The sequence below is a fragment of the Ranitomeya variabilis genome, chromosome 5 (assembly GCF_051348905.1).
Source record: "Ranitomeya variabilis isolate aRanVar5 chromosome 5, aRanVar5.hap1, whole genome shotgun sequence".
Taxonomy (NCBI): Eukaryota; Metazoa; Chordata; class Amphibia; order Anura; family Dendrobatidae; genus Ranitomeya; species Ranitomeya variabilis.
Genome location: NC_135236.1, coordinates 643,028,859 through 643,044,131, shown reverse-complemented (window position 1 = coordinate 643,044,131; position 15,273 = coordinate 643,028,859). Strand labels below are relative to the sequence as shown.

At 44.5% G+C, this 15,273-nt stretch overlaps 1 protein-coding gene across 2 annotated transcripts in view; it reads left to right on the top strand.

Annotated features, from left to right (window-relative positions):
* Positions 1 to 15,273, top strand: part of MGAT4B (alpha-1,3-mannosyl-glycoprotein 4-beta-N-acetylglucosaminyltransferase B) — a 381,341-nt gene that overhangs the window by 338,195 nt on the left and 27,873 nt on the right. For both annotated transcript variants that reach the window (XM_077266297.1, XM_077266298.1), the window contains exon 13: positions 11,007 to 11,094. In XM_077266297.1, coding sequence (XP_077122412.1) covers positions 11,007 to 11,094 — 88 coding nt within the window. The remainder of the gene's footprint in view (positions 1 to 11,006; positions 11,095 to 15,273) is intronic.

Below are 15,273 nucleotides of genomic sequence, written 5' to 3'. Positions count from 1 at the left end.
AGCCCAGTAAATATCATAGCGGTGTATACCGGGACATATATCACTAGAGGAGCCCAGTAAATACCATAGCGGTGTATACCGGGGACATATATCACTAGAGGAGCTCAGTAAATACCATAGCGGTGTATACTGGGACATATATCACTAGAAGAGCCCAGTAAATACCATAGCGGTGTATACTGGGACATATATCACTAGAGGAGCCCAGTAAATACCATAGCGGTGTATACCGGGACATATATCACTAGAGGAGCTCAGTAAATACCACAGCGGTGTATATATCGGGACATATATCACTAGAGGAGCTCAGTAAATACCATAGCGGTGTATACCTGGACATATATCACTAGCGGAGCCCAGTAAATACCATAGCGGTGTATACTGGGACATATATCACTAGAGGAGCCCAGTAAATACCATAGCGGTGTATACCAGGACATATATCACTGGAGGAGCCCAGTAAATACCATAGCGGTGTATACCTGGACATATATCACTAGCGGAGCCCAGTAAATACCATAGCGGTGTATTCCGGAGACATATATCACTAGAGGAGCCCAGTAAATACCATAGCGGTGTATACCAGGACATATATCACTAGAGGAGCCCAGTAAATACCATAGCGGTGTATACCGGGACATATATCACTAGAGGAGCTCAGTAAATACCATAGCGGTGTATACTGGGACATATATCACTAGAGGAGCCCAGTAAATACCATAGCGGTGTATACTGGGACATATATCACTAGAGGAGCTCAGTAAATACCATAGCGGTGTATACCGGGGACATATATCACTAGAGGAGCCCAGTAAATACCATAGCGGTGTATTCCGGAGACATATCACTAGAGGAGCTCAGTAAATACCATAGCGGTGTATACTGGGACATATATCACTAGAGGAGCCCAGTAAATACCATAGCGGTGTATACTGGGACATATATCACTAGCGGAGCCCAGTAAATACCATAGCGGTGTATACCGGGGACATATATCACTGGAGGAGCTCAGTAAATACCACAGCGGTGTATTCCGGAGACATATATCACTAGAGGAGCCCAGTAAATACCATAGCGGTGTATACTGGGACATATATCACTAGCGGAGCCCAGTAAATACCATAGCGGTGTATACCGGGACATATATCACTAGCGGAGCCCAGTAAATACCATAGCGGTGTATATCGGGACATATATCACTAGAGGAGCCCAGTAAATACCATAGCGGTGTATACCGGGGACATATATCACTAGAGGAGCCCAGTAAATACCATAGCGGTGTATAGTGGGACATATATCACTAGAAGAGCCCAGTAAATACCATAGCGGTGTATACTGGGACATATATCACTAGAAGAGCCCAGTAAATACCATAGCGGTGTATACTGGGACATATATCACTAGAGGAGCCCAGTAAATACCATAGCGGTGTATACTGGGACATATATCACTGGAGGAGCCCAGTAAATACCATAGCGGTGTATACCGGGGACATATATTACTGGAGGAGCCCAGTAAATACCACAGCGGTGTATACCGGGGACATATATTACTGGAGGAGCCCAGTAAATACCATAGCGGTGTATACTGGGACATATATCACTAGCGGAGCCCAGTAAATACCATAGCGGTGTATACCGGGACATATATCACTAGAGGAGCCCAGTAAATACCATAGCGGTGTATACCGGGGACATATATCACTAGCGGAGCCCAGTAAATACCATAGCGGTGTATATATCGGGACATATATCACTAGAGGAGCCCAGTAAATACCATAGCGGTGTATACCGGGACATATATCACTAGAGGAGCCCAGTAAATACCATAGCGGTGTATATATCGGGACATATATCACTAGAGGAGCCCAGTAAATACCATAGCGGTGTATACCGGGACATATATCACTAGAGGAGCCCAGTAAATACCATAGCGGTGTATACCGGGACATATATCACTAGCGGAGCCCAGTAAATACCATAGCGGTGTATATATCGGGACATATATCACTAGAGGAGCCCAGTAAATACCATAGCGGTGTATATATCGGGACATATATCACTAGAGGAGCCCAGTAAATACCATAGCGGTGTATATATCGGGACATATATCACTAGCGGAGCCCAGTAAATACCATAGCGGTGTATATATCGGGACATATATCACTAGAGGAGCCCAGTAAATACCATAGCGGTGTATACCGGGACATATATCACTAGCGGAGCCCAGTAAATACCATAGCGGTGTACACTGGGACATATATCACTAGCGGAGCCCAGTAAATACCATAGCGGTGTATATATCGGGACATATATCACTAGAGGAGCCCAGTAAATACCATAGCGGTGTATACCGGGGACATATATCACTAGAGGAGCCCAGTAAATACCATAGCGGTGTATACCGGGACATATATCACTAGCGGAGCCCAGTAAATACCATAGCGGTGTATACTGGGACATATATCACTAGCGGAGCCCAGTAAATACCATAGCGGTGTATATATCGGGACATATATCACTAGAGGAGCCCAGTAAATACCATAGCGGTGTATACCGGGGACATATATCACTGGAGGAGCCCAGTAAATACCATAGCGGTGTATACCGGGGACATATATTACTGGAGGAGCCCAGTAAATACCACAGCGGTGTATACCGGGGACATATATTACTGGAGGAGCCCAGTAAATACCACAGCGGTGTATATATCGGGACATATATCACTAGAGGAGCCCAGTAAATACCACAGCGGTGTATACCGGGGACATATATTACTGGAGGAGCTCAGTAAATACCACAGCGGTGTATACCGGGGACATATATCACTAGAGGAGCCCAGTAAATACCATAGCGGTGTATATATCGGGACATATATCACTAGAGGAGCCCAGTAAATACCATAGCGGTGTATACCTGGACATATATCACTAGAGGAGCCCAGTAAATACCATAGCGGTGTATACTGGGACATATATCACTAGAGGAGCCCAGTAAATACCATAGTGGTGTATATATCGGGACATATATCACTAGAGGAGCCCAGTAAATACCACAGCGGTGTATATATCGGGACATATATCAATAGAGGAGCCCAGTAAATACCATATCGGTGTATACCGGGGACATATATCACTAGAGGAGCCCAGTAAATACCATAGCGGTGTATACCGGGACATATATATCACTAGAGGAGCCCAGTAAATACCATAGCGGTGTATATATCGGGACATATATCACTAGAGGAGCCGGTGCTTAGTGATGCAGTGATGTATTAAAGATCTATATTCAGAGTAAGGAATACTTTGCGCATCACTGCTCACCAGAGTCTCAGATCTCAGAGGCACAGACGGCTCTCGATAAACCATACAACAATATTTTCGTTTCCTATAATTTCAATAGTAAATCTCCTGCAGGTGAAGAAATGAATTGCCTGTCTATGCAGTTTACATGGCAGTATTTTCAAGTTAACGGCTTCCTGCGCTCTGCCTGGCACATATAAAGCAGAGTAATAAAAAAAAAGTACCAAGATATATCTTGTTTTGCAGCGGACTGAACTTATCTGAGGATCTGTAATATACAGATAAATTGGTCTTTGTGTTACATCTCTGGAGCTTTTTTCTTTAGCTATTAATGTATCAGCCATGAATGGCGTCTCCGTGTGATGATCCATTCATATACAGGACCATACTGCCATCTAGTAGCGGCTGCAGAGATTTTCCATTGTTGCAGCTCGTATATTTTGGGTGCTGGTCGTTGATACAGTAGCATGACAGTATTTCCTGTGATGTTTACATTTTTTATAAAATCTGCTATAATATAATATTAGGGTCACTCAATTTTGTGGAAGTAATATTTTGAGTGACAAGTTTGAAGAAATCGTACCCTTCAGAAGCTATGAATCAGGCGCTGTGTTCTCAAATTTAGCCTTTCGATTTGCCGCCAGGATTTGAAGTTTTATCTGAAAGCAGTATAATGTAGAGGCAGAGACCCTGATATGTCAAGCGATATGTCACTTACTCGGCTGCTTACTGTAGTTTTCATAAAATCATGGTTTTATCATCAGAAGATCATCACTGGAGGGCTACTTGGCCTGGTAGTGTAAACATGTGGGTGGAGTTACATAGAACTTGGCATTTAGAGAGCTGTAAAATCTGCAGCAGAGAAAAGTTTTTAATCAAAACTGCAGCAAGCAGCCAATTAAGTGGCATATTGCTGGAATCAGGGTCTCTGCTCCTACATCATACTGCTCTCAGATGGGGAAGCAAATACATGGCAACAGTCTACCTTTAACCCCTTTCTGACATCAGACGTAATATTCTGGCCATGTCATCTGGGCCTATTTGACCATGAACGGAATATTACGTCATTGCGATCGCCCACGCACACGGTGGGTGCGCGGGCGATCGCCACCGGGTGTCAGCTTATTCTGACAGCTGACACCTGGCACTAAGTGCCAGGAGCAGTCACAGCATTCTGGAAACCAACAGAGGGCTAACAGCACCTCTGCTTTTGGATCGGAGACCCCGCAGCGTGAGCGCTCTTGGTGCTAGCGGGGATCTCACCGAAATTCACCGCAGTTCAGCCCAGCTGGGAATGGAGCCTCAGTGACCGGAGTCACCGCCAGTCACTGACACTGCGCTCGCAGCAGCTCATTCACCAGTGGTTCACAGCCTGGATGGTCGTATGTTGACACCGTCCAGGTTGAATACTAATTATCCCCCAGACAAGGATTACAGTGTGGGACAGAATGACAGACAGTTGAGGGATATTGTTGTTTTTTTATTTTAGTTTTATTACAGGAGAACGAGGGCTTCATTGGAATTAGGTGTCAGGTGAGTATAACAGAGTTTTATTTTTAAATAAAATAGAAAGTGTGTTTTGTTTTATTTCTACTAAAATACTTTATTCTGGCTGTGTCTTTGTTTGCCACAAAACTATAGGATTAGTAATGGATAGGTGCCTAATAGACACCTCTCCATTACTAAGCCATGGGCTTTATGTCACCTGACCATACAAAGCTGACATCAACCCCACAAATATGAACCCCAATTGCCACCGCTACAAGTAAAGTGAGAAGACCTGGGCAAAGCACTAGAATTGGTGTATATAATAGATGTACCTTTTCTGGGCAGCTGAGGGCTGCTATTTTTAGGCTGGGGGGGGGGGGAATATCCATGATCCTTTACCAGCCTGAGAATACCAACTCCTAGCTGTGAGCCTTAGCAAGGCTGGTTGTCAAAAATGGGGGGGACCCCATGCCGTTTTATTTAAAATATTATTTATTTTAATAAATAGTAAAAACACTGTGGGAACCCCTTTAGGTTTGATAACCAACCTTGATGAAGCTGACGGCTGAGGGTTGCAGCCCCCAGCTGTGAGTTTTGCCTGGCTGGTTATAGAAAATACAGGGGAACCCACACCGTTTTTTTCATTTATTTACAGTGCAGCCGGCGGTTGATGAATACCCCCATCAGCCGCTCCTGCTGTCACTGATATTATCGGCAGCAGATGTAGGCTGATGGGAGTAATAGACCCATCAGCCATCACTTGCTGTCTCTTTTATGACTTAAATATAACTCTCATCATTCTCCCCTGCTCGCGACGATCACCGGCAGAGCAAGGGAGAATGATGAGAGCCGTGTTCAGCACCCAGCGTCAGGGAACAGCGCTTACTGAAGCGCTTCTTCCCCGGCACCGATGCATGTCACACGGATGACATCTGTGTGTTATGCAGCCCGTGCTCACATTAAAAAAACAGGCATGACGGCGTGTTTTGCCCACGGACACACGGTCTGTGGAAACACTGACTACTAGGGGTGAAAAGATAATTTTTGTGGAAAAACTATGATTTTTTATTTTCACGGCTCTACGTTATAAACTTCTGTGAAGTACTCAGGACAAATTACACAACAACTTTTGGGGTCCAATTCTCCTGTTACCCTTGGGAAAATAAAAAAATTTGGATCTGAAGTAAATTTTTGTGATAAAAGTTAAATGTTCATTTTTTTTTTTTTTAAACATTCCAAAATTTCCTGTGAAGCATCTGAAGGGTTAATAAACTTCTTGAATGTGATTTTGAGCACTTTGAGGGGTGCAGTTTTTAGAATGGTGTCACACTTGCTATTTTCCATCATATAGACCCCTCAAAGTGACTTCAAGTGTGAGGTGGGCCCTAAAAAAAATAGTGTTGTAAAAATGAGAAATTGCTGGTCAACTTTTAACCCTTATAATTTCCTAACAAAAAAAAAAAGTTGGTTCCAAAATTGTAGTGATGTAAAGTAGACATGTGGGAAATGTTACTTATTAGGTATTTTGTGTGACATAGCTCTGTGATTTAAGGGCATGACAATTCAAAGGTTTTTTTTTGCCAAAGTCTTGGAGCCGGACTGTGTAATGTCATTTAAAATCATCTTTTGGACACAAAGCTCCAAATCTCCTACATAGATATGAATTTCAGAGACATGCTGGCTCTCAGCCGTTGCCACTAGAGGGAGCTTACATAATACCGTTATACGCTTATGACAAATCCCATAAATGTATCACATGAGACAAGCAGTGAAAGGTCCAGAAATATTTGGACAGTGACTGAATCCTCGTGATTTCAGCTCTGCATGCCACAAGCTTTTTTTGTGATGCTTCGGACAGATCTCTCAAAAGCTTTTTAATTACTATACTTTTACTATACAATTACTATATTTTAATTACTAATTATTATTATTTTTAATTACTTTTAGTTCCTTTTAAAAGAGGCATCTACATATTAAAGCGCTGTAATTCCTAAACCGTTACTCCTATCAGGATGGGAATACCCTCAAATTAAAGCTGAGGGTCTTCGCTTTAAGCCCATATTAATTATAGAACTTTACCTTGAATATGTTTTGGTAAACAGCTAAAATGTCAAAACTTATGTCTCTGTCCAAATATTTCTGGACCTAACTGTATACTATATTTTTAGAAAATAGTAAAAAGAAATCTGTTTTTTATTTTTTATTTTTTTTTTTTTAAGATTTTCTCAAACATTTTATTTTGTGCACATGATTATGGACAGGTCATCTTGGCTCCATTCCTGCTAAAGAGGACCTGTCTCCCATTTTTTATGCTATTTTAATCCTGCTTCTCCCCTGAATATGCCATTTTTAATTTAATTAATATCTGCTATACTTTTCCAGAGATATGGGTGTTATTATTGTATGGTATTTACCAAGGGTGCATGGCTCAAGGGTTATTACGCAGAGCAGCCTAAAGACATACCCCCTAGAGAATCCTGTGAGTGACGCCCCGATAGTAAGGACCATAAAAAGTGTGCACTAAATGACAAAAACTATAACTGTGGAATCAAATTGCGGATATATAAAAAAAAAACACAGCGAAAACTGCATATCCAGGGGGAGCATGGGAAATAAAATAAGAGAAAAGACTTGCCACTTTTGACCTGGTAACATGTCCTCTTTAACAGCATTTAGCGAGATGTTTTTGAGCATCCACATGGATCATAGGAAAAAATGTAGAACTGAAGGATATTCATTGATTTCTGAGAGTGTTGTGGGCATGCTCTGTAACCTGTGCAGAGGTCACTGTGGGGTCATTCCATGTCAAGTGAACCAATGATTTTTACCACTATATTTTTAATTCTTTTGAGATTTTCTAATTTGGTAATAGTGTGTCAGAGAATGCAAAATGTGAAGAAGAAAAAAATTCTAGATTTTTTTTTTTATTTTTTATTGATTTTCAAAGTTCGCAAAAAGTGCGAATTTCGGTGTTGCCTGCCTTTACATTTCTCCCCATAACTCAGGCTAGAAAAGAGATAGATAAACAAAATAAACACCATTCTACTCAGAACAGTACAGGCTTTCACCAGATATGTCACAAGAGTATCTTTGATAATATTTTACCTATGTGAACGCAAGCGCAAAATTTTAAAAGGCATTTCCGAAAAAAAAACGTTTAATTTAAAAATTTCAAAAACTGCACATGTGCCTGTTATACTCCTATTCACATCTGTACCAAAATACAAGATGGGATCATGATGGGATCATATTTTAAAAAATAAAACTATTACAGTGTCAGTTCAAAAATCTTGATTTCAGATCTGCTCAGCTTGTGGTCTAACAGTGTGGGGTCTAGATTTACCAAATAATCCATGACTGTTAGATATTCCTGTATTATTTTATTATGTTAGAGCTTAGAAGCAGGAGAGGACAGAGGAGAAGCTTTGTTAGGGCTGTCCCACACGTCCAGATAATTCCGGTACCGGAATAAATCGGTACCGGAGTTATCCGTGTCCGTGTGCCTGGGAACTCACGGAGGCCATACCTGCGGCACACGTGTGCCGCCCGTATGGCGAGTGGGTACCACACGGAGCGTGTGGTACCCACTCTGCATGGTGCTGAAGCTGCGATTCATATCATCCCTGCAGCAACGTTTGCTGCAGGGAAAATATGAAGAATAGTGTTTAAAATAAAGATCCATGTGTCCGCCGCCCCCCCACCCCCTGTGCGCCCCCCCCGCTGGTCAGAAAATACTCACCCTGATCCCCCGTCGGCAGTCGCTCCTTCCTGGTCTGGCCGCGGCTTACTGTATGCGGTCACGTGGGGCCGCTCATTTACACTCATGAATAGGCGGCTCCGCCCCTATTGGAGGTGGAGCCACATATTCATGAGTGTAATCGGCCGCATACAGTAGGAGGCGCGGCCAGACCAGGAAGGAGCGACAGCCGACGGGGGACCCGGATAAGTATTTTCTGACCAGCGGGGGGGGCGCACAGGGGGTGGGGGGGCGGCGGACACATGGATCTTTAGTTTAAACACTATCATTCATATTTTCTCTGTAGCAAACGGTGCTACAGGGAACATATGAATGGCGGCTTCAGCACCATGTGGGGGGGACAGCGCTTACTGTAGCGCTGTCTCCGGCACGCCACACGGACCCCAGACGGAGAATGTCCGTGTGAGGTGCGTGTTTTACACGGACCCATTGACTCTATTGGGTCCGTGTAATCCGTGCGCTCCCACGAACACTGACATGTCTCCGTGTTTGGCACACGGAGACACGGTCCGCACAAAATCAATGACATCTGAACAGATGCATTGATTTTTATGGGTCTACGTGTGTCAGTGTCTCCGGTACGGGAGGAAACTGTCACCTCACGTACCGGAGCCACTGACGTGTGAAACCGGCCTTAGGGCTGAGGATGACCAGGGGTAGACGGTGACTGCAGAGCAGATGACCGGCCGGCAGCTCGGGCCTCCAGAGGCCACTTTCACACCAAATCGTATCACCCAGGCAACTCCTCAAATGGAGGGAAAAAAATACTCAACATCCAGTTCATGTATTGTACAAACCAGGACTACGAAGAGGAGGAGAGTTTGTTATAACATCGGTTACAGGAAGCAGAACCCATCACAGGGACTCGGCAATACCGGACTGTCATCCCATGTAGTGGAAATAAAGACAGTGACGTCCATAACGTGGTAGAAGGCGGCACAAGATCGGCAATGGATGACACAACTGGCTATGTGACCTGTGAATATGATCGGCGCTGGTAGCTACTGGACTCTCCAAAGATTGTGAAAATGAAGACGTAGAAGTGACTTTTCTGCACTTTATGGTCCAGCGCCGTCCTTTGTGTATCCAAGAAAATCAGACATTGTAAAAGTGAACAAAAATCAGATAAAACTCAGGTGGAGCCGAGCACCATGACAGCTGCACATACTCTGACACAGAAGGAGACGGTCATTGCTAGTGAGCGCTTATGGACAAGATGACATTTCATCCTCTAGAAGGGACACATTGATGATAGAAGGCCAGTGTAACAACCTACTATTAATTGTTTGATTAGTTCATATTTTATAGAACGAGGATTTAACTGCTGGACTATTCTTCTTAAACACTTCAGAAATGACAGGTTTAGTGATATAGTAGAAGAAAAAATGGTTCCATGTATAAATAGGTGGTAGAAATATTGGTTCTTTTCATCTCGTTTGTAACATATAATTAGGATCAGACTGTATTTAGAAAATCACACTTGAGGATGTGATCACTGATCACCTTTTATCTTTTGGCTTGTTCAAAGAATTCAGGTTAAAAATGCTGAGCAAGTTGTTATGATGATTAAGATGTATTTATTCTGGCACTTTGGTATTTGTTTTTTGGGTTTCTTTATTGTTACATATAAATGTTGAATGCAATAAGTTGTAATTTGAAAAGAAAAAAGGAAGAAACTCACACAAACATAAAATCAGATGATTCAAGGCTTAAAAAAAAATACAACAAATGTGATAGATCCCAAGTTGAATCCCTGTACAAATATAAACAAGGACACAAGTAACTCACATGCATGTTTTCACAATTGTAAAAAATATGTTTTTTTCAGAATTGCGCATCAAAATTTTTAATTTGATTTCTCCAAAACAAAATATAAAGAAACATAGTCTTGTGACATATCAAATGAAAGCCGGTACCGTTCTGAGAAAAATGCTGCCTCTCCCACCTCTATATCTTAATTCTAGCCCGAGATATGATAAAAAATGTAAAGCCATACCAGGCCAAAATCCATGCTTTTTCAAAACTTTAAAAATCTGTAAAAAATTAACTGATGAAGAAAAAAATTCTAAACTTTTAATTTGTAATTAACTAAAGTTGTACTTCATAAAAACAAAAAATAAAAAAAATCTAAAGACGTAAGGTAAAAAAAATATTCATATTTGGATCACTTGATATGGAATGACCCTGTGCAGGGTGAAGGAGGAGGTGAGCTGTGACCATCCTTGTAAGTGCTGGCTGCTGTGTTACCTATAAATATGTATTATTTTTCACTGCAATCCTGATAGTGATGATTGATAATTTTACTGCTGAGAAGAATCTGTACACAGTGTACAGTCTAGGTTCAGCGTCTGAGTGAAAAATGCCAAGAGTTTAGGATCTCTTCTGTTGGACTGCACACTATATTACAGGTCCTTCTCTTAAAATGTTAATCAGAATTAGTTTTTTACTTGTTTTTTTCAGAGTCTTCAGTCAGACAAAGAAGCTTTACATGAAGGACGGGGTAAACCTTCTAAATACCATCGTACGTCAGATGGATACTTACAAATAGGTGAGCTGTCATATCTGTACAAGGGGAATATGGGAACTGATGGGCGGCCAGTATTATCTTTCGATGTTCTCTTATGCAATGCTGACCACAGACACCATGGCCCTGATTTATCAAGACCTTTTTTCACACCGGTCTTGATGAGGAGATGTGCTGGAGTCACACACTCCTGATTCATTAAGAAGTGCACACCTTAATTAGGAGCTTCTAAAAAGTGACTTGTGCCTCGCCACAAGTCTTAATCCAGTCAACGACTAGAGTAAGATTTGTGGTGTAAGCAACCTCGCCTTTGACAAGCAGGGGTCATACTCCCACTTTGTCAGAGCTGCGTGAAAATCGCGTAAGGATGGTTACAGTTGCTAAATTTTACCACAGTCTTGAGTTGCACTAAAATTTTGTGACTTTTCAAAGCTTTTTACCCCAGAATGCTCCGGTAAGATCTTTGAATTGGGCTCAATCTTGTTAATAGATTTTACCACTGTGGGTCAACTGTCCACACCCCAGACAAATACCAGAGGTCCTCAAATTCCCTTAGGTTGTTTCTGATATTGATAAACCATTGCTCTCCAAAAAAAAATGGAAAGTGCAATTGGTCACTAGAAGAGTAAGGTTAGGTCAGCCCAGGATGTAACAAGGCTGATTGATTCAAATCTTTTACTCTGCATTTACCATGGATTTCTCATTGGACATTGCAAGGAGTGAAGTCCATGGGGTGAATCCACAACATAAGCTGGCCACACAGCAGGTCAATTTCTGCTCAGATTCCATCAAGAAATTTTACTCTGTGCATAGGAAAGATTTGGTAAAATATCATAAAATCTCTTTGCTGGTACTGTAATACATTGCAGATTTTTTTGTTTGGAAAATCTGCAACTGATCTCACTAGTGGGAACACAGCCCATCCTCCACTGTAAACTTGTATTGTCAAATTGGCCAAATGTGCATGTGTTCTTTTTTCATTATGTCGTCTTATTCCTGTCCTCTGGCTCAAGAACTGCACCTGCACCTAATCCCATCTTGTACCTGTTCTATGCAGAGGGCACCTGCTGCTAACAGTAGTGACCTGCGCTTGTTCTGTTCACTGATGTTTAATCTTTTACCGTATATACTCGAGTATTAGCCGAGGCATTTAATTTTGGGAAAACTTTTTGACTCGAGCTTAAGCCGGGGCATGCATTGTCACCTCATCCCTATCCTGGTATGCATGGCCCCTCATCCCTATCCTTGTATGCATGGCTCCAATTCACTATCCTTGTATGCATGGCCTCCTCATCCTCATCCTAGTAATGCATGGCCCCTTTATCCCCATCCTTGTATGCATGGCCTCCTCATCCCTATCCTGGTATGCATGGCCCCTCATCCCTATCCTTATATGCATGGCCCCTTTATCCCCATCCTTGTATGCATGGCCTCCTCATCCCTATCCTGGTATGCATGGCCTCCTCATCCCTATCCTGGTATGCATGGCCCCCTCATCCCCATCCTGGTATGCATGGCCACCTCATCCCCATCCTGGTATGCATGGCCCCTCATCCCTATCCTTGTATGCATGGCCCCTTTATCCCCATCCTTGTATGCATGGCCTCCTCATCCCTATCCTGGTATGCATGGCCTCCTCATCCCTATCCTGGTATGCATGGCCCCCTCATCCCCCATCCTGGTATGCATGGCCCCCTCATCCCCATCCTGGTATGCATGGCCCCTTCATCACCATCCTTGTATGCATGGCTCCTCATCAGTATCCTGGTATGCATGGCCACCTCATCCCCATCCTGGTATGCATGGCTCCTTCATCCCCATCCTTATATGCATGGCTCCTCATCACTATCCTGGTATGCATGGCCCCCTCATCCCCATCCTGGTATGCATGGCCACCTCATCCCCATCCTGGTATGCATGGCTCCTTCATCCCCATCCTGGTATGCATGGCTCCTTCATCCCCATCCTTGTATGCATGGCTCCTCATCACTATCCTGGTATGCATGGCCCCCTCATCCCCATCCTGGTATGCATGGCCCCCTTATCCCCATCCTGGTATGCATGGCCACCTCATCCCCATCCTGGTATGCATGGCTCCTTCATCCCCATCCTGGTATGCATGGCCCCTCATCCCCATCCTGGTATGCATGGCCACCTCATCCCCATCCTGGTATGCATGGCTCCTTCATCCCCATCCTTGTATGCATGGCTCCTTCATCCCCATCCTTGTATGCATGGCTCCTCATCCCCATCCTGGTATGCATGGCTCCTTCATCCCCATCCTGGTATGCATGGCCCCTCATCCCCATCCTGGTATGCATGGCCACCTCATCCCCATCCTGGTATGCATGGCTCCTTCATCCCCATCCTGGTATGCATGGCTCCTTCATCCCCATCCTTGTATGCATGGCTCCTCATCACTATCCTGGTATGCATGCCCCCTTCATCCCCATCCTTGTATGCATGGCTCCTCATCACTATCCTGGTATGCATGCCCCCTTCATCCCCATCCTTGTATGCATGGCCTCCTCATCCCTATCCTGGTATGCATGGCTCCTTCATCCCCATCCTTGTATGCATGGCTCCTCATCACTATCCTGGTATGCATGCCCCCTTCATCCCCATCCTTGTATGCATGGCCTCCTCATCCCTATCCTGGTATGCATGGCTCCTTCATCCCCATCCTTGTATGTGGAGCGCCCCCCACGTGTAGGGCAATGGGGTACTCGGTACCGGGTCCTTCTCTGCTCGGGGGATGTCACGGTGGCCCGACCCGGTCCGTGGCCCTTCTGAGGGGCGCCCAATTAAAGGGATTAAGTTAGTACGGTGTTCGTGACGCCACCTGTGGTATTCGGTCAGGATGACCGACGCTGCTGAGGGGTCCGCTGGGGTGATGTTATAGCAGCTAGATGGTATACCTTCCCACAGGTGAAGTATGTCCCCAGGGCTTCCCAGTAGAGTAGATGGTGATGGTGTAGGATGCAGTAAATAACGAGGACACGAGGTTGCAGTCTCTTTACCTTTTACTGTAGACTTCAGCATCCACAATCCAGAGCACTGCTAACAGGGCTGGCTGAGTCCAGCCGGTCCGAAGGCACATCCAGAGTTCCCTTTGCAGGTGGAAATCAGTAGCCTTCCTACTAGCGCCTGTGTGTTGTAGTACCTCCCTGCTGAGCACCACGGGATAGTCCTCACAACTCTCTTGAATGTCTCTGATGTTTTCTCTCTCTCTGTCCCCCAGATGGTATGGATAGGACAAACCCGTATGACGGGGTAGGCCTGGAGCTATTTTATAGGGACCCTAGAGACGCCCCTCTCCCACAATTTGCCTCCGTTGTCTTCATAGGTGTAAAGGTTGGGCAGCCAACTTGGAATTAACTGTCCTGCCGTGTTCTGGAGTAATGCGTACAGCCTATTACTCCCTCGGTGTTCCGGCCACCGGCTACGCGCCTCAGAAGGAGGCCACCGATCTCTGGGCAGACCCTCCTCCCGGTATTATCTCCTTGTGCTGTGATCTCGTTTCTCACTCTCCACAATATACTTCGCTTCGTGTCCTTCCTTAGGATGCTGCCGCAATGAAGTGCAGGCGCAGCTCCGTAACGTTCTAACTCGTGCTTGGCCTCTGTCAGGATCCCACCCCTGACAGGGACCCTCTGTCTGCAGCTCAGATGTTCCTCCTTCTCCCCCTATCTGCCTGACAGGTCCTCTCTGGGTCGAACCCAGGCAGCTTCTCTCTCACTTCCTATCCAACCCACCAGTTTTACCCGTGTGTGAGGAGTGGCCTAGTAAATAGCGCCTTTGCTCCCCCTGGTGGACTGGAATGTGAAGTGTAGTGTGTGACTGATACTTGGTCAGGTGAACTCTTTTAGTACCATCAGACGTAACATCACTCCCCCTGGTGGGAGAGCAACATTAATGCAACGACCAGGACTCTGGGGCGCTGCATATGCATGGCTCCTCATCACTATCCTGGTGTACATGGTTCCCTCATCCGCATGCTGGTATGCATGGCCCCCTCATCCCCATCCTGGTATGCTGTGTATAACGCTGCCCACACCACTGATTAGCAGTTTTCTGTCAACTATACATTGTACACAGAAAGAAGCTAATCAGTGTTGGGGGTGGGGTTGGATCAGGAGGTAGGAGGCACCTTGTTAATGATAATCTCCTGCAGATAAAGCACTGCTCGTACTGAAACAGCAA